The sequence below is a fragment of the Oryx dammah genome, unplaced genomic scaffold (genome assembly GCF_014754425.2).
Source record: "Oryx dammah isolate SB20612 unplaced genomic scaffold, SCBI_Odam_1.1 HiC_scaffold_1, whole genome shotgun sequence".
Taxonomy (NCBI): Eukaryota; Metazoa; Chordata; class Mammalia; order Artiodactyla; family Bovidae; genus Oryx; species Oryx dammah.
Window position 1 is genome coordinate 108340263 of NW_024070185.1, and position 21196 is coordinate 108361458.

A 21196-nucleotide genomic window follows, 5' to 3' on the forward strand; every position below is an offset into this window, starting at 1 on the left:
GTCCCTTCACTGAGCTCTGAGACAGCCCCCCGCCCCGCCCTGGCCTCAAGTGTGGTTTGTTCCAAGGGCAGTTGTAAGGTCACAGGAGGCGTGGTAGGAAAAAAAAATGGGAGCTGTAGTTAACGAGGACTTCCCTGGTAGGTCAGACAGTAAAGAATTGGCCAGCAATTTTTAAGGTCAGCCATTAACACTCAGGGTTTAACAGGCTACACTAACTTTGGAAATAGAGTTGTTAGGCCCGAGTCCTTCATCTGCCTGTAGCTTTTTCCTATTCCCCTCTTTTTCTCTCTCTCCAAACTACCCCTGACTTACAGAAGTTTATGTAAGGTGGTAATCTGTAACGTTGATGAGGTGGTTCCGTCAGCATCTGGGGGGCTGAACACCAGCAGGGATTCTCCCAGGCAGGTGAAGCGGGGGGTGGGGGGTATGGAAAGGGGACTGAAGCGAAGGACTCTGACAGGGCGGGGCTGGGAACGCACTTCAGATTCTACAGCTGTGTGCCCGCCAGCACTTCGTGAAGTTTTACAGCGCCTGTACTAAGGCATCCTTCCGGGGTCACATTCTAAGTTCAGGCCCCAGCTTTTATCTCTGGCTCTCAGCTGATGTTTCCTGCCCCGCCATGGGCAGGGTCCTCAGAGCAGAAAAAAGGTTCTCTGTCCTGGTGGTAAAGAGAACACCGCTAAGAGAATAAGGTGGCAGGTGCCAGAGTGGCAGGTGATTGGAGAGGGGTCGGGTCCCACCGCCCCCCGTCACCTTCCCGATACTTCACTACAGCAATGATAGGTCGTTCTTCAGAGGGAGCCTTTAAAATGTAAATCAGACACATGAATTATCATTTTAATATAACAAATGTTATTAAAAGCAGCAATTCAAAACCATAAATCTTTCTGAAGGTGCACAGGGTTATAAGGTCAGTTGGCAGTAATGCAGCTATCGCCAGGTAGGAATGAAACGCTGGGGCATGGAGTCAGGGTGGCCTCGCCAGGCCTCACGCTGACCTCCCCGTGGGGAAGACCCTGTCTCCCTCCTCCCCCTATTCCAGGACAGAGCCTCTGGAGCTTGAGGAGAGGCAGCGCAGGGGCACCAACAGGCCGTGTTCGTCCCGCACCTTCTCAGAAGCCTGGGAGCAGAGCTGGGAGGTTGCTGTGCTCTGGGCCAGGCAGGAAGCCAGGGACTGGCTCTCAGTCCCCTGCCCCCGGGCTGAGCGGGGGCTGGCTTCTCAGCTTCCCTTCCACCCGGCCCCTGTCAGGGAGCGTTGTGGCACCAGGGGTGGGGCTGAGACGGGGGCAAGCTGGGCCCAACCAGCCGTCCCTGCCTGGACCAGGCTGGGAAGCAGAGGAAGTGGGGGCTGCACTGGCAGGTGAGGGCCCGCCTGAAAGGCACTGCTGGGGCTGGGGCCTGAGGCAAGGGGCGTCAGAGCGCTCACCGCCCCCCGCCCCAAAAGCCCGCAGATGGGGGGTGGCCTAATAATGGAAAAACCAGCTCCAGACCTGCAGCTGCCCCCTCACTGTTCATGCCCCTTCGCCTCGCAGCTGGCAGCCTCTAAAACCCAGCCAAGCCGGAGGCCGCGGCAGCAGTTGGCAAGGCTGGCCCCCATCTGGCACACCCCTCGCCCCAGTCAAGGCACTTCTTTCCAATCAAGTGAGTCAGTTTCTAATGCCTCCGGAAGCAGCAAAAATGAGGGGTCTCCTTCCCCTCCCATTTTTGATGTCCTTCCAGATGGGTCTGAGTTTTAAAGTCGGTTCTAAGAACTCTGTACTCCCACTGACAAAAGGCTTCCCTTGTTTTGAGGAGATGTAATGACTCAGGCCCTTTAAAAAAAAAAATCCCAACCTGCCCCCAAAAGTGATTGTCAGTTTCAGAGCTAGGCAGGGGGTACGGAAGAAGGTGTGAGTCCCCCTGCTTCCCTCTCGGGCCCAAGCTGGTTCACCGGCCCGAGCTGGACTTTCACATTTCGTTGCAGCACGTGGCGCCCGTAAGGGGGCCCAGGGAAAGCCAAGGGCAGGAGCCAGGCTGGCACCCAAAGGGGTGTGTGGCTGTGTGTGTGGTGTGTACACCTGGAGGCTGGCACCCATGTGTGTGCCTGGAGGTGAGAGTGAGCACACAGATGGAAGCGCTGTGCGTGCTGTGTGCCTGCGCGCACGTGCCTGCACCCTTGGGCTGTGTTGGGTAGGAGGCAGAGGAGACAGTCCGAGATGTAGCAAGCAGGACATGGCTACCTCTCCTCCTCATGCCTCCCGCCTGCAAGGCCAGGCCCCGCTCCACGGCAACGGAGAGGGAATGTGACCAGAGAAGGGAGAATGGGGCTCTCGGAAGCCGACACCGCAGCCTGCACCCTCTGCCTTCTGAAGCAGAGACCCAGCCTCCTCCTCCTCGGATCCTGAGAGTCGCAGGGTCTCTGCCCCGCAGGCTTCCCAGAGGCGTTCTCCCACCCTCACCACCTCCTCCCGGGACAGGAGGAGGGGTGGGAATGGGGGAGAGGAGCTCCACAAGGCCTCTTCTTACCCACCTTCACCCCGTCTTTCTCAAAGACTTCGTCTTCCTGGAGTGGTCCCCGGATGGGCCGGGTGTGAAGGATGTCCAGGACAGGGCTGGGTGTGCAAATGCACACGCCCAAAAGGGGGAAGGAAGGGGACACACTGGGCACGAAGACGCAGGCCTCCGCAGAGTGAGGAGGGATGCTAACTCGGAGGAGCAGGTGAACAGCTGGAGGGAGCATGTGGAGACAGCCGGCGGGACCGCAGAGGCACGGGCGAAGGGGTGGTGGGCCTGAGGGCCCGGAGCAGACTGGGACAGCAGAGGCGCAGGCGGGGCTCGGCTGGGCCCTCGAGCTGTCTTGCATCCCTCCCTCCTGCAGCCTGGGGAGGGCCAAGGGGCCTGTGGCTCCCACCGCCTCTCCTTTGGTTTCCGGGACTCCGGGCCTCCTCAGGGGGCTGCTCAGTACGGGGTGGTCCCTTCCCACTCCACCAGGTACTGCACCTTGCCCTCTGGCGTGACCCTCCGCGCCAGCACCTGGTACTTCTCCCCACAGGCCAGCCGCCCCGCTGCGCCAAAATAGTTGGTGATGGATGACTTGAGGTGGGACAAGGATGAGTCGTCCTCACTGATGCTCTCAAACGTGTGGCTGTCGACGCCCTCGTCCGGCCGCTCCGGGCCCGAGGCCGCCTCCGCGCTGCTGTCCGAGGCGCAGCGTCCGCCGGGCTCGGCTGCCCGGCGCTTGGCCCGCAGCGGCACGTACGCTTTGGCTGCCAGCTTCCTCTTGCGGCTGCCCACTGTCCGTCTGCGTGGGGAGGGGGTGAAGCGGGGAGGATAGGAATGAGATGCGATCACCCCCACCAGTCCCGTCCCTGAGCTCCGCCGGCCCCAGGCAGCTCACTGAATCCTCACGGCAGCCCTGAGGAGACCCCAGAGCGGGAGAGTGCCAGCCGGGAGTGGCGGAGCCGGGACCCAAGCCTAGCTGCGTCCATCTCCAGAGCCTCACTCTTTTATACTGACCTCAGCGCTGCCTGAGTCCAAGAAACAAACGTGTCTCCACCACCCACCCACCCTCCCAAAAGGGAAGAGGGGAGAGAAACTAAAGAAGAGGTACACGTTCACAGACACTTAGAAACCCAGATCCAAAGCGCTAGTAAGAGCCTAAGAAACAGGGGAAGGACATGAAAACACAGAGGCGGCAGCAGAGAACAACCCCAGAGGTGTTTGGAGATGACGGACTTCGCCGGGCCTGACGCTTTTAATTCCTCTCCTGCAAGTGCCACGAGTGCCCTGAATACAGTTAAAGGAGCCTCGGCTGAGAGCTGGTCCGTGTGCTTTGCAGCAGCCCCTGCCCTTTGCTGCTGAGGACCTGCTGCGGTGAAGCACGCGGTATCCTTTGCGAGGCTTCTAGGGACTTCTGTCCCCTCTCCCAGTCCTTACACTTTGCAGGAAACCATTTCCCCTCTCTGTCAGGCTCCGCTCCTTAAAGAAAGACTCCCAGCAGACAGACACAGTTCAGACAGCCAGGAACCATGGCTGGGGACCTTGCAGGCAGAGGCACAGACATCACAAAATCCTGGCACATGTTGGCCAGACCCCGAGAATGACAGAACCCCAATCTGAAACTGCCCAGCGAGAGGCGCCACACGTGCGGCAGCAGGTGAAGAGTCAGGGAAGCAGACCCCCGACGCCCACACGGACAGGAGCCCAGGGTGAGCCCCTCATCACAGGTGGGAGTAGGGGCGCCGGCGGCGCTGGGAAGCTCACCTGGAGTCGTACGAGAGGCTGGTGGAAGCAGAGCCAGAGGTGCTGGCGGCATCGGTGGAGTCCACGTCCGAGAAGAAGGTCTGGCCTGAGCTGGCGCTGAGGGGGAGGAGGGGTGAGCCTGCTGCCAGCCCTCAGGGCCCCAGGGCTTTCCCGGGCATCTCTGGTCCCACCGCCCGGCACCCATCCTCTCAGCCGAGCCCCTTCCCGCCGAGCTGCCCGCCACCACAGCAGCGGGCGCGCCTCCTCTGCCGTCCACTGCCTGCCCACCAATGCTTCAAAGCCCCAGAGGCCACAGAGGCCTTCCCTGACCACCTCCCCAGTCGGCAACACAGCACTGTGACAGCGAGAGACGATAAAGAGGGTTCTGAGTCTCCTAACAGCCAAGCAGCGGCGGCTTAGGGAGGTTAGAGAACTTTGCCAAAGTCACACAGCTGGCAGCTGGCAAGTAGGGGCTGGGGCCCGGGCCTCACTGACCGAGGTCCTTGTTCCCCCACTTGGTACCTACAGGAGAGCCCGAGATGACCTTCAATATCCAGGAGAATAAAACCCTCGATGCAGTCCCACCCACGGGAGCACCGAGGGCGAGGTGCTGTGGGGCAGAGGGAGCCGCCAGCGCCCGGGGAAGGGCAGGGCGGCTCCCCAGAGGACCGTGAATGCGGGTGACCACAGCAAGGCTGGCTCCAGGTGTGAAGCAGCAGGGGAGAGCCGGGCAGGAGGTGTAGGGAGGGCTGGGCCCCGGGGGCTATCCCCAGGAGCCCCTCAGGCCTCCGGGGGTGGGGGGTGGGCATGAGGTGTCAGGCATAGGCCCTGATGCAGAAAGACCCTTCAGGCAGCCTTCTGCAGCGCAGAGCCTTTAACTCGGCGACCCCAGGAGTGTGTCCCATCCTCCAAGGCTCCGTGTGTGGCCCCCTGCAGGGCTGGGGGAACAGGGCATCCGCCTCCCTGCTCGGTTCCACTCCCGTTTCCAGAGCGGCCCTCTCTGCCGGGCCCCTCACGGTTACCTTTTTAAACTCTGGATCTCATCCAGCGTGAAGTCAAATATGCTGGCCAGGTGGTGATTGGTGCTCCAGGCCGAGGTGAAGTCGCTCTGTGGACACAGGGGGCGCGGTCGGCCGGGAGCAGCGGGCCCCGCCCCCAGCACCCTTCTCCGCGCTGGGCCCCGGGGCCTCCCGAGGGCCACGCCTGCCACTTCCTCTCTCTCCAGTCCTGCCCGGGGAGGCAGGGCACGCCGGGGCTGGTCCTGGCTGGCTCTGTCTAGCTGACTGTCCGACCGGCCCATCTGTGGGCTTCGGTTACCTCCACTGCAGAGGTGGGTAACCACCCCTACCGAGCTTGACTCCCAGAGGTGTCAGCATGGCAGAAGGGAATGAGGATTCTGAAAGTCGCTCAGGCGTGTCCGACTCTCTGTGACCCCACAGACTACACATTCCATGCAATTCTCCAGGCCGGAATACTGGCGTGGGTAGCCTTTCCCTTCTCCAGGGGATCTTTCCCAACCCAGGGATCGAGCCTAGGTCTCCCACATGGCAGGCGGCTTCTTTACCAGCTGAGGGATGAGGGAAGCCCGAGGATCATGAAAGCGCCTGATAAACGGTCCAGGGGAGATGTGAGGCACTGCTCCTATTACTGCCCACAGCGAGGGCCCCAGTGTGGACGCAAGAGAGCTCCAGAGCCCTGGTTCTGGGCCAGGCTCTGCCACCGCCTGGGGTGTGACCTCAGCAGAGTCACTGCTCTCCGGGGCCTCAGTTTCTCCACCTGGACAGCGGGGCAAGGCTGCGACCCACCCTGGCCCAGCCCCGCTCTGGGTTCTCAGCAGAACTTGGGGAGACAGGAGGAGCCCCTTCTTGTGTACCCAGCTGTCAGAGGGACCGGTTTTCTCCTTTCAGGGAGAGTCTCTGGGTCTGGGAGACCCGGTTTTCTGTGCTGGGATCCCCAGTGGGAGTGGCCCCTACATGTGAAAGTGGAGAGAGAGAAAACGAGCAACTAACACTGGGGATAGCGTCTTCCAGCAAAAACTTTGATCTTTTTCTTCTATAAACTCGCCTTTTCTGCTGCTGGAACTCATGAGGCAGCAAACTGTGGAGACAGAAAGAAGAGAGGGTGGCCCGGTCAGAGCCCGAAGGCCCCAGGAGGCGTGGGGTCAGCGCGGGCACAGGCTGTCCTTCCCGGGGAGCCCTGGGGAAGTGCGGGCCGCAGGGGCTGCAGGTGTGGGAGGTGGAGGCAGGTGTGGTGGCACCTCTCCTCACCCAGGCTTCCAGGAGCTCTGCCCCCCCACCCCCCAACACCCCGGAAAGGGGGCTGCTGCTGCTATGTCACTGCAGTCGTGTCCGACTCTTGGTGACTTCATGGACCGTAGCCCGCCAGGCTCCTCTGTCCATGGGGACTCTCCAGGCAAGAATACTGGAGTGGGTTGCCATGCCCTCCTCCAGGGGACCTTTCCCGATCCAGGAATCAAACCCGCATCGCTTGTGTCTCTGTGTTGGAGACAGGTTCTTTACCACTAGCGCCACCTGGGAAGAAGCCAGGAGCGCTAGGGACCCCTTCCCCACTCTCACTGCCCTTCACCTCGCTGCCTCGGTTCTAAGCCAGCAAGACTGGGTCCCAGCTTCCCCTCCGAGCAAGGCCACCGAGGGGCTGTGGTGGAGGCAGTGGGGCCTGGGTCAGGCCCCAGCCTAGCCACGGACCGGCCCACGAGGGCGCCTCCGCCTGGGACTAACTGGCGGGAGTCCTGTCTTGCTCCCTCGGATGTCACCGCACAGCCGATCGGAGGGGGCTGGCGCTGGAGCGGGGCGCAGAGAGCCCAAGGCCGGAGGCAGCCCCGCCCCGGGGTCCCGGGCACTGACCCGGGCTTGCTCTTCCCTCTCCTCCGCAGCTCGGAGGCGGCGCCGTGCTCGGGGGGCGCCAGGCCCTTGTCGGGCAGCAGCTTCCCGGGCGGGTTGGGCGGGACGCGGATGCGCAGGCGGAAGATGCACTTCTTTTTCTTGATCTCCTTGCCGCAGAGGAACCTGGGGGTGGGCAGGGAGAGGAGAAAGCTCTGGAGCCTGTCCGTCCATCCTCCTGGGGAGGAGAGCCAAGTGTTAAAAACCTCCCTCGCTGCCTCCCCGGACCCAGCGCTAAAATCCAGAGCAGCCCGTGGAGACACTGAGTCCGCAAGGCCTGCGGGCTCGGGGCGGGGCTCAGGTGGCTCCTCCCTGTCCTCCCTCATCTGGGCGTCGCGCTCCTCTCCCCTTACTTCTCTGCCTCAGCCAGCCCCCGAGACTTCTGCCTGCAGGACGACGGCCTCACTCCGCTCCCAGGGGACCCTTATGGTGACAACACAGGGTTCCACAGCCCTGGAATCCGGAGAGCTCCTGCAGGCAGTGCCCTCACCCTTTCGTGATGGGCTGAGCTGCCTGGGGGCCTCAGAGGGGCCTCGCTGCAGTCTACCCCCAGGAGACTGTCCATGGAGACGGCAGGAGGCCCAGTGCGCTCAAGCGTAGGTAGGGCTGTGTCCGGGCCCCAGAGCAGAAGATGGAAGACAGAGTGGATAACCCTCTCTAGAGAGGCCTGGGGAGGTCTCACAGCAGGCAGGGACCGTGTCTTATTCGCTGTGGCCTCAGCACCTACACAGGGCTGACAGTTCAACAGACAATCGCTGATGGAGCAAATGAATGAAAGGGACTGAAGCACATCTGGGGTGAGGAGTGTGAGCATAAGCACTAGGGAGGGAAGCAAAGGGTCGAGAGTGGGTAGCACTCAGAGGAAATCACACACAGGGCCCGTGGCGGAAGGTGTGGGCAGGATCTGATCAGACGGGGCCCAGACTGCCGAGGTGAGGAGCTTGGGCACTCCCTGTGGTGGGGACATGTGTCCCAAGAAGAACTCAACAGTCCAGGTTGGAAGACATGGGCTGAGGACAGCTAGGAGGCTGCAGCCCACCCGAGACAATGAACCAAGGCCTCAGGGCCTGGCCCAGAACCCCAGATGGCTAGAGCGGAGGGGCAGCCTCCTATGGAGCTGAACCCAGCAGCAAAAAGGGTCAGGCTGCTGGAGTGGTCAGGGGAGGCATCCCAAAGAAGGTGAGTGCTCCCTGGATCTTGAAGGATGGGTGATGCAGTCACAGAGAAGCAGAGGGAGGTCCAGATGGGAGCACAGCTGGCACGAAGGTCATGAGGCAGGAGGACGCTTGAAACACTTGGAATGCAGCCCATCGGTTCCCGCCCCCGCCCCCACCCCACGCCAGCACTCCGTCCTTCCGCGTACGCACCGGCTCTTGTAACTGTTCAGTGCATTGAGGAGATGCGGGCCTCGGTCCGTCACAGGGGTGCTGGTGAGCTATGGGGGAGCAGGACAGTCATGCCTGGCACGTGGCCTCCGAGAAGGCCTCAGTCCCGTCCCCTCCTTCCCCTCAAGTCCCGGATGCTCTGAGTCCTCTAGGTGAGGACCACTGACTTGTTCCATGATCTCAGACAAGTCTTTTCACCTCTCTGACCTCACATCCCCATCTGTAGATGAGGAGAATAACTCCTGTCGTAAATGTATCAAGAGCTTTAAAAATGTCCCTGCCCTTGACCCAATAATGGTGCTTCATGGATCCTATCGTACGGACATGACACACCAACAAAGTTTTATATACAAGAAAGCTCACTGCAGCATGTTCCTAATGATGGGGAAATATGAAAAACGTGGGGACAAAAACTGCATACCCATCAGGACAGAGACAAGTAAGTAAACTGTGGAGGGAGCCAATGCAGCCGCGGAGAGTGGTGACAAAAACTTTCATGATACGGAAAAGTACTTATGATACAATGTAAGCTGAAAAGGGGCTTAAACTTGTATATGAGTCTGCTTTATATACAGGTTTATTTATTTTTTAGATTGTACACGTAAGTCACGTGTTTGTCCTTCTCCGCCTGCCTGACTTCGCTTAGGGCGATATTCCCTGGGTCCATGCATGTTGAACTGCGCATGGGAATATTTCCATTCTTTTTTATATCTACACATCTTCTTAAGCCAATCATCTGCTGGTGGGTACCTGGGCTGTGTCTTGGCCATTGTGGACAGTGCTGCTATGACCACTGGGGCACGTGTATCTTTTAAACTTAAGAGTTTTCATCTTTTCTGAATATATGCCCAGGAGTGGGATTGCTGGATCCCATGGTAGCTCTATTTTCAGTTTTTAAAGGAACCTCCATACTGTTTTCCATAGTGGCTGGACCAATTTACATTCCCACAAACTTATGGTTGGGCTTCCCAGGCGGCACCAGAGGTAAAGAAACCTCCTGCCAACGCAGGAGACATGAGAGTTCGATCCCTGGGTTGGGAATATCCCTTGGAGGAGCGCATGGCAGCCCACTCCAGTATCCTTGCCTGGAGAATCCCATGGACAGAGAAGCCTGGTGGGCTGCAAAGAGTCAGACGCAACCGCACGACTTAGCATGCATGCATGCAAACTTACGGCTACCAAAGAGGAAAAGGAAGTGGGAGGGATAAATTAGGGTACTGGATTAACAGATACATATTACTATATATAAAACAGATAAGCAACAAGGATTTACTGTACAGCACAGGGAACTATATTCGACACCCTGTAACAACCTAAAGTGGAAAATAATCTGGAAATACATACATAAACTATAACTGAGTCACTTTGCTGTCTATACCTGAAACTAATGCAATATTTTAAATCAACTCTACTTCAATAAAAAACTGCCAATACTGTATAATCTCATGTAAAAAGAAAAACAGACGCAGAAGAAAGAACTGAACGGTGTGTGCCTGTGTGCATTAGTAACAGATGTCTCTGAGTGGTGTGATGCAGGCATATGGTTTTAAGTATACATTCTTATACTTGTTGGTACTTTGAACATTTTCTACCAGGAACATGTAGGATTTTTTTATGTATATAAATCAGAAAAAAAAAACTTGTTAAAAAAAAATCAGCTCTACCTAACTTTTAGGGCTTGACATTAATATGTATATCATTAATAAATTATCAAACACTGTAAATGAAGATGTTATTACATGAGAAACTTCTGCCAAGAATAAAGATTACTTAAAAAAAAAATCCCGTTTCATGAAAGGATTTGGGCAGTCAGTAGAGAGGACGCCTCCCTATGGATATGGTGGACAGGGTCTGAGGGTGTCACGGAAGGCGGCATGGCCCTACCGGGGAAGTGGTTGGGCAGGCCCTGGCTCAGCTCCAAAGCTGTGCGGTCACCAGCAAGTGGCTGTCCACCTCTGAAATCCTGGAAGTCTCTAGTCTGTTACTTCACTTAGTGACTCCCAGCTCCCGGGACCCCTGGTGAATACCCCTGAGAATTCAGAGTACTCAGAGTATACTCTGAATACACTGCTATTCAGAGTACAGCCAGCAGGGGGCAGGCCCACTTCACTTTCCATCCTAGCCAGGCAATTTGGAGTGGGTCATTGCAGAGAGGCCTTCTCCAGCCAGACTTGACCCCCAGCTCCCTACGCTGAGTCGGTGAGGCCCTAAGCCACCTACTACCAAAGCCTGGGTCAGGAAGCCCCTTGCAGGGCCCAGGCTCAGAAGCCTGGACTCAGGGATACAGCAGTTCAAAGACTGGACCTTGGTACCCGCTCAACAGGCCTCACAGGCAGGCAGTGTTCCCGAAGAGCTGTGCTCAGAGACCCAGACCCTGGTTCTGCACTGTGTGACCCCGGGCACAGCCTTCACCCCTCTGGACTCAGGGCACCCCACTGTGGAAAGGATTCTCTCCATCCTCACGGCCCACGGCCGTGCATACCTTGCCAAGCTGCAGGAGCTCCCAGTGATGGTTAACGAAGGCCAGAATCTCCTCAAAGTCGAAGTACTTCTTCTTGCTCTGCACGCCCAGGTTGTAGAGGGCCAGGTGAACCACATCGACCCTGGGCAAGGGTGCACGGAGGTGGGGCCAGCCTGAGGCGGCAGCCTGGGCAGCCAGGGTTGCAACGCCCTGGACCCAGGCTGAAGGGCAGGGGCAAGGCTGGGACCTGGGGGCTGGAGGCAGAATTGTTCCCGGAGCGACGCGGGAGGGGAGAAGCTGAGAGGGGCCAGGAGGGGGCCTGGGCCAAGCCCCACCCTCTCACCATCGCAGGGGCAGCCTCTCAATGTATTCTGGGCCCTGGTTGCACACGGAGCAGAAGAACAGGTAGAACCTGTGGGGGTGAAAAGGGGCCCAGTGGTAGGAGGGGCTCTGCACCCTGGTCCCCAGCTGCCGTTCACGGTCGGCGCTGTCTTCATCCCCTCCGAGGAGGGGACAAAGATGGGACAGAACAGGGACCAAGAACTGTTCCCCCACCCCTTCCAACCTCTACCTCAAACCCTTTCCCAAACAGCACTGCCCTGGACTGTGGCTGAGCTCAGAGGGAGCTGAACAAGGCTGGGCTGCAGGGGCCCCCTCTCCCCCTCTGCCTGAGAGAGACAGAGACAGACACACACGTGTGCACACGCACGCACGCACACCTACTTCAGTCACAGACCACACGAGGCACCAGCCAAGACACACGCAGTATCTGGTTTGACACACATACACCTTCTACTAGCTTAGCTGCCTGGTTAGAGGCCAAATCAAGTCATCCACCCCCGCTGTGGCTCCTCCAACAATCCTGGGCAGGGGTGGGGCAGGCCTGTGTCCCTCCCGCTTCCCAGACCCTTCAAGAGACTGGGGCTTGGGGAAGGCAGGGCTTTGTCTAAGGTCCCCGCAAGTCAGTGGAGACTGGGGATGTGGTTCAGCCAGTCCCTCTGCTGGGAAGACCTCCCAACCCTGAGCAGCCTCCGTAGACAGGAGGCTACGCTGTCCCGGAGCCCAGGGTTCTGAGGTCTGGCATGCAATCTGAAGGAGTTGCTGCAGCTTCTGCCCCCGTGCCCCCCACAACCCCGAGGCCGAGGCAGACCAGACCAGCACCTACCGGTCACCGAACATCATGGGCTCGTTGAGACACTGGGTGCAGGCCTCGTGGAACCACTGTCTGCAGCGGTGACACTGCAGCATCCGCAGGTACCATCTGGAGAGCCAGAGGAGCCGGGGTCAGCCAGGCCCACGCCCCCGCCAGGAGTCGGCCTCAGCAACCCTCCCCAACAGACTTGCCTCCCAGCGGGGGAAACGGAAGGGAACTCACAGTTACCAAGCCCTGGGCTGTGCCGGGAAGGCCCGAGCAGCAGGACATAACATGATATCATCTGCTCTCACCAAGCGGTCAAACACGGGCCTCTGTTCCCGTTTTATACATAGCTTGTTCGAGGTTGCTCAGGAGGCAAGGGGTGGAGAGTGACTCAGATCCTAGCCTCCTGACTTCAGAGCCCATGCTCTTTGTTACACACTGGAGCCCCCTTCTCGGGTCTGTGCCCCACACATTGCTTCCCAAACACCACTGATGGGGGAAGGTTTGCTCAGGCCATTTCATGGGAAAATAAAGGCTCCTGTGAGCCCCTCACGTGAGGCTGTATCCATCCTGTTACAACCACTCAACAACTACTCACTGAATAAGAATGAAAACCAAAAAAGGTATTTTCTTAATTAACAATGCTCAGTTCACACCTTGACAGGTGTGGTCCATGGACCACCTGGAGTCTAGGTTAAAAGGCAGAAGGTTCCAGGTCTCCTCAGTCTTTGGGGCAGCCCCTGGGAGATGCATATTTGACAATCACCCGAGCAACTCTGCCCGGTAAGCATCAAGAACCACCGCCTCAGTGCTGCGAAGGTCTCTATGTCTCCACCGGTAATCCCAAAGGCCCCACAACACCCACAGAAGGTGATGGGGCCAAGGTTATTAATCTCACTTGAGATGAAGCACTTCAGGTGACTTGCCCAAATCACCCAGCTAGGTCGTAAGCACGGCCTTCAGACCCCCACGGCTTGCCCAGAACTGGGCGCTGAGACTCAGGACTTCAGGGCGCCCTGTGGGCTGTTCCCTGCGAGCAGAGGTTCCATCTCTCACTGCTGTGGTTCCTCCCACAAGGTTGGTGCAGTCAGCCCAAGGGAACCGGCTCAATCGCCCATGGCTATACGCAGGCCCAGGCCACAAGGAAGAATCAAAGGCGCCTGTTCTATAGTTAGGGTGAGAACCCCCTCCAAAGCATTCTCAAACACGCCCAATCCCTGCCTGCACACCTCCAGGGAAAAGGACCTTCATCTCTCACAGCAACCTGTTTCACAGCTTCTGATGATGGAAAGGTTTATCCAAACATCCACGCACCAACAGTAAGAGCTCACATTTATTAAGTGCTTGCCAAGTGCCAGGCACTCTGTGAGCCTTTACACGAATGAGCTAAATCACGCTCTACGCACAACCCCCAAGCCACGGGGCAGCTACGATGAGCACAGAGCTCAGGGACAGCATAGCTGTAAGGGGCTGGGAGAGTGTGGGAGCAGGCTGTTAACCACTGTTCGACACTTCCTTCTCTTCCATGGAGCCCCAAGAAAACCTCCACCCCCAGCGCCCCCCCGCCCCCTAGTGCTAGCCTCTGGCTCTCCAGCCTCGCGAGCCTGTGGGAGGCTGCGAGCTCCTCTCTGGGGGTCTGGCTACCCCAGGCAGCCGCGCCCCTGCCTCCCTGAAGCCCCGCCCATCGGGGAAGACCACGCCCGCCGGGGAGGCCCCGCCCCGGCCCGCCCCGCGGCCTTACTCTCCCGGCCCGCCGCAGTAGCAGTAGCATTGCTGCTGGTTGGTGCGATGGGGGGAGTCCCACTCGAGCTCCTCGGGCTGGTAGGACAGCACCATCTTCACGGCCTGCAGCGTCCTGGCGATGGCGCCCTTCTTCAGCGCGCCGCCTTTCTGCGGGGAGAGGAGGGCCGGAGTCACCCGCCGGGGGTCCCAGCTGGGCCACACGGGGATCCCCATCAAGGCTAATGCCGGACCAGGTGGGCAAGCGTTTCCAGTGTAGTCAGAAACGCACGGATCCTCTTCTCATCGATCTCAGATCCATGCTCTCTCTATCCCCAAGGGTCTGCATTTTCAGTAGTATTAACAGGAATAAGCAGAACAATAAGTCACAAGAGCCAGTATATATGGACAGTGGGCGCTTACGCGGACTTTTCTGTTCCTAGCGAAGCGCTATTTGTTGGGGCCTACACCTGACACCAAAACTGTATCCATTTAGCAGCGGAGGAAACAGGCTCAGGGAGGCTAAGGAACCGGCAAGGGCATACAGCCGGTAAGTGGCAGCCGCTGTCTGCCTCCCAAGCCAGGCGCTGTGACCAGGAGTCAGGCCTGAGTCCAGAGAGTCTCTGGGCTTCCAGACTGGAGGGAGGGGGGCGGGCAAGTGGGAAGAATGGAGGGCTCACCCGCACAGCCAGCGCGAAGATGCAGCGTCGGCAGAACCAAGGTGTGAGCAGGGGCCGGTCGGCACTGCCCGCTATGGGGATGTGGCACTGCTGGTGGTAACCTAGGAGCCGGGCAAAGGAGGGCGGTGAGGGCCCACGAGGGAGCAGCGGCCCCAGGCTGCGGAGGGCGGCGGCGAGTGCTGGGAACCGTGTGCCTGCCAGCTGCCAGGGTACTTACTGGTTGGCACAGCAGCCAAGCTGGGCTCCAAGCAGGCCACTCAAAGCCAGCATGGGCCCAGTGCGGGCAGCACACAAGGTCTGACTCCAGCCTCTGTGCTCCATCTCTGTCACCCATCCTTCCCACCCCTCGGAGCTCCAAAGCGCCTAACGTCTCTCACTTTCTAGAAGCCCCAGCTCTCCCCCAGCATCACCTCCCTGGGCCCCTATTCCCAGAGACTGGCCCCCTGTCACTCTGCCCCACCAAGAGAAAGAGGAAGCCAGCTGAGGCCCCGAGGATCGAGGATCGGACGCAGAGCGGTTCCCGAGCCAGCGGGGGACCCCCAGGTCCAGTAGCACTCACCCAGGCCGCACTTCCCACAGATGAGGATCTCATTCAGGGGCCCTGACGTCTTCCCCAGGCAGATGTTGCACTTGGGCTCCTCCCCTGGAACACCAGCTGAAAGAAAGGGGCCCTGCGTGGTCAGCTTGGGTTCATGGGAATGACCGTTCGTGGGAATGACCCGCGGTCTTAAAAGCACAGTCCAGGTGCCACGCCTCTGGGTCTGAGTGTTGGGCCCCAGAGGCTGACTCTCCAACCACTCTGAGCTGCCTGTGACCAGCACACCATTCTAAAGATGGGGAAAACTGAGGCTCAGAGCAGTTAAGTCCCTTGCTCGGCTAGAAAGCAGGAGAAGGGGGATTCAAATCCACCGCTGTTTTGACATCAACTCATTTGATTTTTGTTTTGTTTTGGCCACACCTCAAGGCATGCAGGATCTTAGTTCCCCAGCCAAGGATTGAACCCATGTCCCCTGCATTAGAGGCCCAGAGTGTTAACCACTGGACCACTAGGGAAGTCCCAAATAATTTTTTTTTTTTAGTATTTATTTATTTGGATATGCAGGGTCTTAGTTGCAGCATGAAGGATCTTTTAATACTCATTGTGGCAAGGGTTCTCTTTTAGTTGAGGCATGTCAGATCTAGTTCCCCGACCAGGGATTGAAGCTGGGCCCCCTGCATCAGGAGCACGGAGTCTTAGCCACTGGGTCACCAGAGAAGTCCCCCAGATCATTTGTTCTTTTGACAACAGCACGCTGCCTCTCCTGCTTAATTTAACCTGATTTGTTACAGTTTTTTATGGTAAATAACTTTTAACCATTTATTATGGCATAATAATAAAATGTTATAATGAAACTCCGTGTTATCAACAGTCACGAATTCACAGCCAGTCTTGTTTTGACTATATTCCCACCCACTACCCCTCCTGTTTTATTGTGAATCAAGCCCCAAATAGCCAATCATTTTCCATAAATATTTCAGTAGGCATCTCTGAAAGATCACTGCTCTCTTAAAGAAAAAAAAAGAACTAGTGCCTCCATGGAACCCAAATATTAAAAATAATTTCTTAATATCATCAACAAATTCAGTGTTCACATTTCTAATTGTCTCAATGGTCCATGACAATTTTAAGTTTGTTCAATAGCTTTTAATCTACAGGTTCCATCTCTTTTTTTTTCCTTTGAAGTTTGATGTTGAAGAATGAACATGTGTTTGTGTGTGAAGTTCATGTGTTTCAGTCTCATTTCCCTCAGCAGACGGACAGTTCGGTAAGGACAGAAAAGGCATCTGTTCATCTGTGTACCCAGGACCTCACGTGGGTGTGGCACGTCACACATGTTCAAGCCATGTTTGTTGAATAAATGGTCTCTTGCCTCTTACTCCTGAATATGATCCCAGGAAAATAAAGCAGTTACTTAAAAAATGAAAAGTTTGAATCTCAGGAATTCATGTAAAATCACATTCATATGATTAGAAAAGGAAATAAAAATAGGCTGGCTTATTATACTAATTGTTTTACTTTCCGTTCCTTTACTACTTATTAGATACTAAATGACCATTCGCCAGTTGACAGCAGTTATATTTCTTAAGAGTACCAAGAGCACCGTGGTCTCAGCAAGTGTCCCCTGGCTTAATGAAGCCATGGATCAGGACCTGCAGAAGGCTCAGCCTTGTGCTCCCATCCTGGGTGAAAGCAGAGGGCCCCTGTCCTCCGTGAGGAGCAGTGATCTGGGAGCCACGTAGCTCCTTCTTGGTGCCTGGCACACAGCGGGCCTTCCATTCACGGTTTGCTAAGGTGAACAGTCTTTCCTCATCGGCTGGCTCCTTCTGCTTTCGATAAGAAGGCAGCCCAGGAGAGGAGACCCTCATTGCTTTGGATCTTGAAATAGTACATTTAGGGTGAGAAGAGCCTGGAGAAGCATCAGCCTGCATTAGCCACAACATCTTGGAGAAAAAGGCAGCCTGGAAACTCTTCTAACTGGCTGGGTCCTGTGGTCTTTGCTTGGCAAGCTCCTGATATCATCTGTTACGGTAACAGTTTCTTCAGAAACTGACTCCCTGCAACTCAACAGCACTGGTGGTGGTATAGTTGCTAAGTCGTGTCCGACTCTGAGACCCCATGGACTGCAGCCTGCCAGGCTCCTCTGTCCATGGGATTTCCCAGGCAAGAGTACTGGAGCGGGTTGCCATTCCCTTCTCCAGGGGATCATCCTGACCCAGAGGATCAAACTCGTATGGCCTGTGTCTCCTGCATTGCAAATGGATTCCTTACTGCTGAGCCATCGGGGAGGCCTGGTAGGACCAGGCCTTGTTTAAGGCGGGCTCCAAAACCTGCCTCTTCCTCACATACCACCATGTCAGTCCTCCTGTTAGAGCATAAATGGCAAAAACGTCTGTTCCCACATGGTAACTCATTGGGAGTGGCTGCCTGGCGCTCCATGTTGAAAATGAGTGTTGTGATTGATCAGTGATGTCTGTCACGCACATGGCAGGGGAAATGGTGGCAAGAATGCCCCCAGTTTGTCATCTCTGTAAGACAGTGTCAGCCCTCCGAGGGCAGGGGTGATACCCAACCCAGCTCCCTTTCAGCCCTGGAAACGGGCCCAGCTCCATCCTGCTATGTCATCATCACGCTGCCTGCTCCAGGCTTGGTGGGTCTCTCCCCCACGGAGACAGCTGCCTCCTAGTTTTTTAACATGCTGATAGAGGACACTGTGTTTGCACCGAAAGGTTTCAATTCCGATTGCCTGGGCCCCTTCTGTTCCTAGCCCCAGAGGGACCCAGAGCTTTGGGCAGCCGGGAAATACACACAGGCCTGGGACCCAACCCTGCTCTCCCACCCCTCCTCAAGCTGCCTTCTCCATCTGCCTGCCTCCCGCATGAGGGATGAATGCTCAAGAGGGTGACAGGTATCATAAATGAGTTCTCGTATAAACGTACAACTGGTAATCTCCAAGGACACGGCCAGATGCTGGAAGTTAAGAGACAGAAGGAGAGAAGGAAGAAAACGGAGGCAGAAGAGGAGAGTGGACCAGGGGTGGGGCAGGGGTGAGGAGTCACAGGAATACTCACCATGCTGTATGTCCTTCCATAAGACCCAGTATTTGGAATTATCTTCAAAAGTTACGAGGCAGCTCTGCTTAGAACTGCTGACCTGGAGCAGAGAGAAGGAGGAGCAGGGTGAGACAGTAGGTGGGGAAAAGCCACTGGAACACGGCCTTCCTCTCCCATCTCTGCCCCCACAGGGCACAGAGATCAGACTCCCTCCTTGTGCTCCAAGAATCTGCCTGCAATGCAGGAGACCTGGGTTCTATCCCTGTGTTGGGAAGAGCCCCTGGAGGAGGGCATGGCAACCCACTCCAGTATTCTGGCCTAGAGAATTCTATGGACTGGAATAGTCCATGGGGTCACAAAGAGTCACTCTATGCTCCAAAAAGTAGAGCCAGGCCAGAAGGAGAATGGCGGTCCTGAGGGCTGTGCATGCCCACTCCCTGGAGTTGGGCATCGAGGGGCTTGGTGACAGCAACTTGGTGGGAATACCGAGGCCAAATGATCTCTCCAACCTGATTTTGTTTTGTTTTGTAGGCACACAGAGCACTTGTCCAAAGATGTCCTCAGGTGCCCTAAGGATGGCACCTGCTTTTGCAGGCTCTGCCTCCTTCTACTTTCAGCTTTGGAGCAGGGGGGCACAGCAGGAACCTGCCAGCAATCTCCTATCCTCCAGCCCTGGTCTGAGGCTGGGACCAGGGATGAGCAGAGAGATGCTAAGCCTGGGGAACTGGGGCCAGGGAGGAAGGGTTTACCCTCTTGATCTTCCCAAGATAATACAGTCCATCTGTCCACCGGCACAGCACATACTGGCCCTCCGTCAGCTTGGACATCAAGTCTTTGAAGTTGTTCTTGGCTTTTGCCAGGGCCCCCTTGTTAGGGAGGTGGCTGTTGGCACCATAGGAGTCCCGAGTCCCTGGGTCCAGAGCTCGATTCTCCATCAGCTTCCACTGACACTGGAAGAGAAAGGAACAGGATTTTTACTCCTTACTTCAGGAGAGAGGGGAGAGAGGAAAGCAGTAACCATTTATGTAACCTGTGCTGCGCCAGATGCTTTTACCATCTCACTGGATGTTATTCCCATTTTACAGGTCAGGAAACTGAAGTCTGGCAAGGGGAAGTGGCTCTGGGTTCAGGGGCAGAGCCATGGTCCTTAACCAGATGAGCCGATTCTATACTCTGCACTTGCCTCACCCCTACCACGCAGCCTTGTACATAGAGCGACTCTTTCAACCAACCACAGAGCAAAATCCTCCTGCCCAGGTGTGTATGGGGGGGATCTGAACCATACCCCTTGGATTTGGAGCCAGAGGTTTTATCCCTAAAGCAAACAGACCCCGTGTTTTCTGAGTGGAGGGCCTTCTCCAGGAGAGCAGTGGGAGGTTTTCAGACCCCTGCTCCCTCCCCCAAGAGCTAGCTGGAGAAAACTCACCTAGAAAGGAAAACTGGTGGCTTATGAACTGGTATAGACATAGCATCTGTGTCTTCTGTAATCTCCTTTTCTGTTCTCAGTTATGGGATGATTTAATGGAAACCAATTCTGGGACATTTAAACTCACTTATGCTTTTACTCAGAAGCAAATTGGCTCCAAGCAGTGAAGTCATCGCCATGCCAACCTCTCTACATCTGTCTCTCACCATCCTATGGAACCCCCTGCCTCCAGCTGCTTTCCCACTTCCTGCTAACGGTACTACTCTGGTCCCCAGAACACCCCAGCATCTTTGACTTCTCCAACCGATGAGCTGCCACAAGCAGCCAACTTCCAGCACAGTGATTTCTGGCCTCCTCTGGCCCATCTCCCTGGCCTGGTCCGAGTTCAGGCCTCATCTTGCCCAGGCCATTCATTCATTCAATACCTGTTTCATGCTCACTCAGCTGCTGGGCACCTGGGATGCAGAATGGTACCACCTAGGCACAGTGCTAAACAGGCCACTCCCTGTCTTCCTGCCTCCCCACCAGACTCCTCCCCAGGGCCAACAATTCCCATCTTCTTCTCCCAGAAACCTTCTGTGGTTCCCCAAAGCCTTCAGTGGCATTCAAAGTCCCCCACCACAAGGCCCTCTCCTCCTCAATCCGGGCTCACCAGACTCCAGGCGGCCCCACACACTCTCCGCTAAGCACAGCCCCCTCTGCTCCCTGCACCCACTATGCCAGTCCCCTCCTTCTCTGCCCAGGCGCTGGGCACCTGGGGTTATGATTACCTGTAGATTACAGGGAGACAGTTGTGTGTGTGTTTCCGTGTGAGTGCGTGTGTGCTCCTGTGAGACGGTGTTTGATGTCTACAGCTCTGTGGCGGTGAGTATAGGAAACGGAGCACATGTGTGTGCATGTCAAGGGCCCCGGGGCACGCAGGGCATTGCTGGGGTCTTCACTCTCCAGATGGTGGCGCGGCCGCATCCTCTTCCCTCCCCCCGCCCAATTCCTCCCTCCTCTCCAGGGCACAGCGCACAGGCGCTGGGCAGGGTGTGCGGTCCAAATCTCTGCCTTCTCCCTGCCACCTGGCTGCCGGGCGCTGCAAGGTCCTGCCCCGCCGGGCCTGGCCCGGGCCCGCGGCAGGTTCACAAACTGACACTTCCTCCCCCGCCGCGCCGCTGGGAGCAGGCCCAGTCGCCGCACCCCCCTCCCTGACCGGGCGGGGGCCCTCGGGTGGCGGGCCCCCCCTCCACCCGCGCCTCCATCCTCCCGGAGCGGGCCCCCGCGGGCTGTGATTGGCTGATTCAAACCCATCTGCAAAGAAATGCCTGTTTGCGGGTTCTCGTCGGCGTCCAGTTCAAATCCGCGGCACCCGGAGCGCGGGGCCGGGCGGGGGCAGGAAGCGAGGATGATTCATGCGCCGGGGCCTCTCCCAGGGCGGCCGTTGGCTTTTTAAAAAGGGTGTTCGGGAGGGGAAAACGCTTGCAGAAGGACCCCTCTTCGGGTTCAAGCGCTCCGATCTTCAATCGCTCCGACGCCAGGCCTCCCCCCATCCCCATCCTGCTGCAGCCTGACTTCGGACGTGAGCAAAATCCCAAACGGCCCCGTCGATCTCCAGGCCCGTGCCCCCACCAAACAGGAAAAGTAAAGATTTGGGGCACGGGAACAGCGACCTGTCACACACGCCCCCCCC

General features: G+C 57.1%; 1 protein-coding gene across 2 annotated transcripts; it reads right to left on the minus strand.

Moving 5' to 3' along the window:
* Positions 1 to 814: 814 nt before the first annotated feature.
* PHF19 (PHD finger protein 19) lies at positions 815 to 21179 on the minus strand. Of its 2 annotated transcripts, XM_040241908.1 has the most exons (16): positions 20292 to 21179; positions 19426 to 19521; positions 18845 to 19045; positions 18114 to 18195; positions 15064 to 15159; positions 14505 to 14605; positions 13847 to 13995; positions 12133 to 12228; positions 11311 to 11379; positions 10989 to 11109; positions 8489 to 8556; positions 7086 to 7247; positions 6231 to 6318; positions 5244 to 5329; positions 4243 to 4338; positions 815 to 3280 (listed from the first exon to the last, which is right to left on the minus strand). In XM_040241908.1, exons 3-16 carry the CDS (start codon positions 19028 to 19030, stop codon positions 2938 to 2940), a joined length of 1743 nt encoding a protein of 580 aa, XP_040097842.1. In that variant the 5' UTR covers positions 19031 to 19045; positions 19426 to 19521; positions 20292 to 21179; the 3' UTR covers positions 815 to 2937. The 2 variants fall into 2 exon arrangements, with proteins under 2 accessions (XP_040097842.1, XP_040097833.1); XM_040241899.1 differs by having other exon boundaries at positions 19426 to 21179.
* Positions 21180 to 21196: the final 17 nt, after the last annotated feature.

Excerpts from the sequence above, each read along its gene's own strand:
- PHF19 (XM_040241908.1), bottom strand. The coding sequence starts at position 19,030 with ATGGAGAATCGAGCTCTGGACCCAGGGACTCGGGACTCCTATGGTGCC. Across the intron at positions 5,330-6,230 it reads TGGAAGACGCTATCCCCAGT|AGCGACTTCACCTCGGCCTG; the intron begins GTTAGTTGCTCG and ends CTGTGTCCACAG. Across the intron at positions 3,281-4,242 it reads AGCCTCTCGTACGACTCCAG|ACGGACAGTGGGCAGCCGCA; the intron begins GTGAGCTTCCCA and ends CTCCCCACGCAG.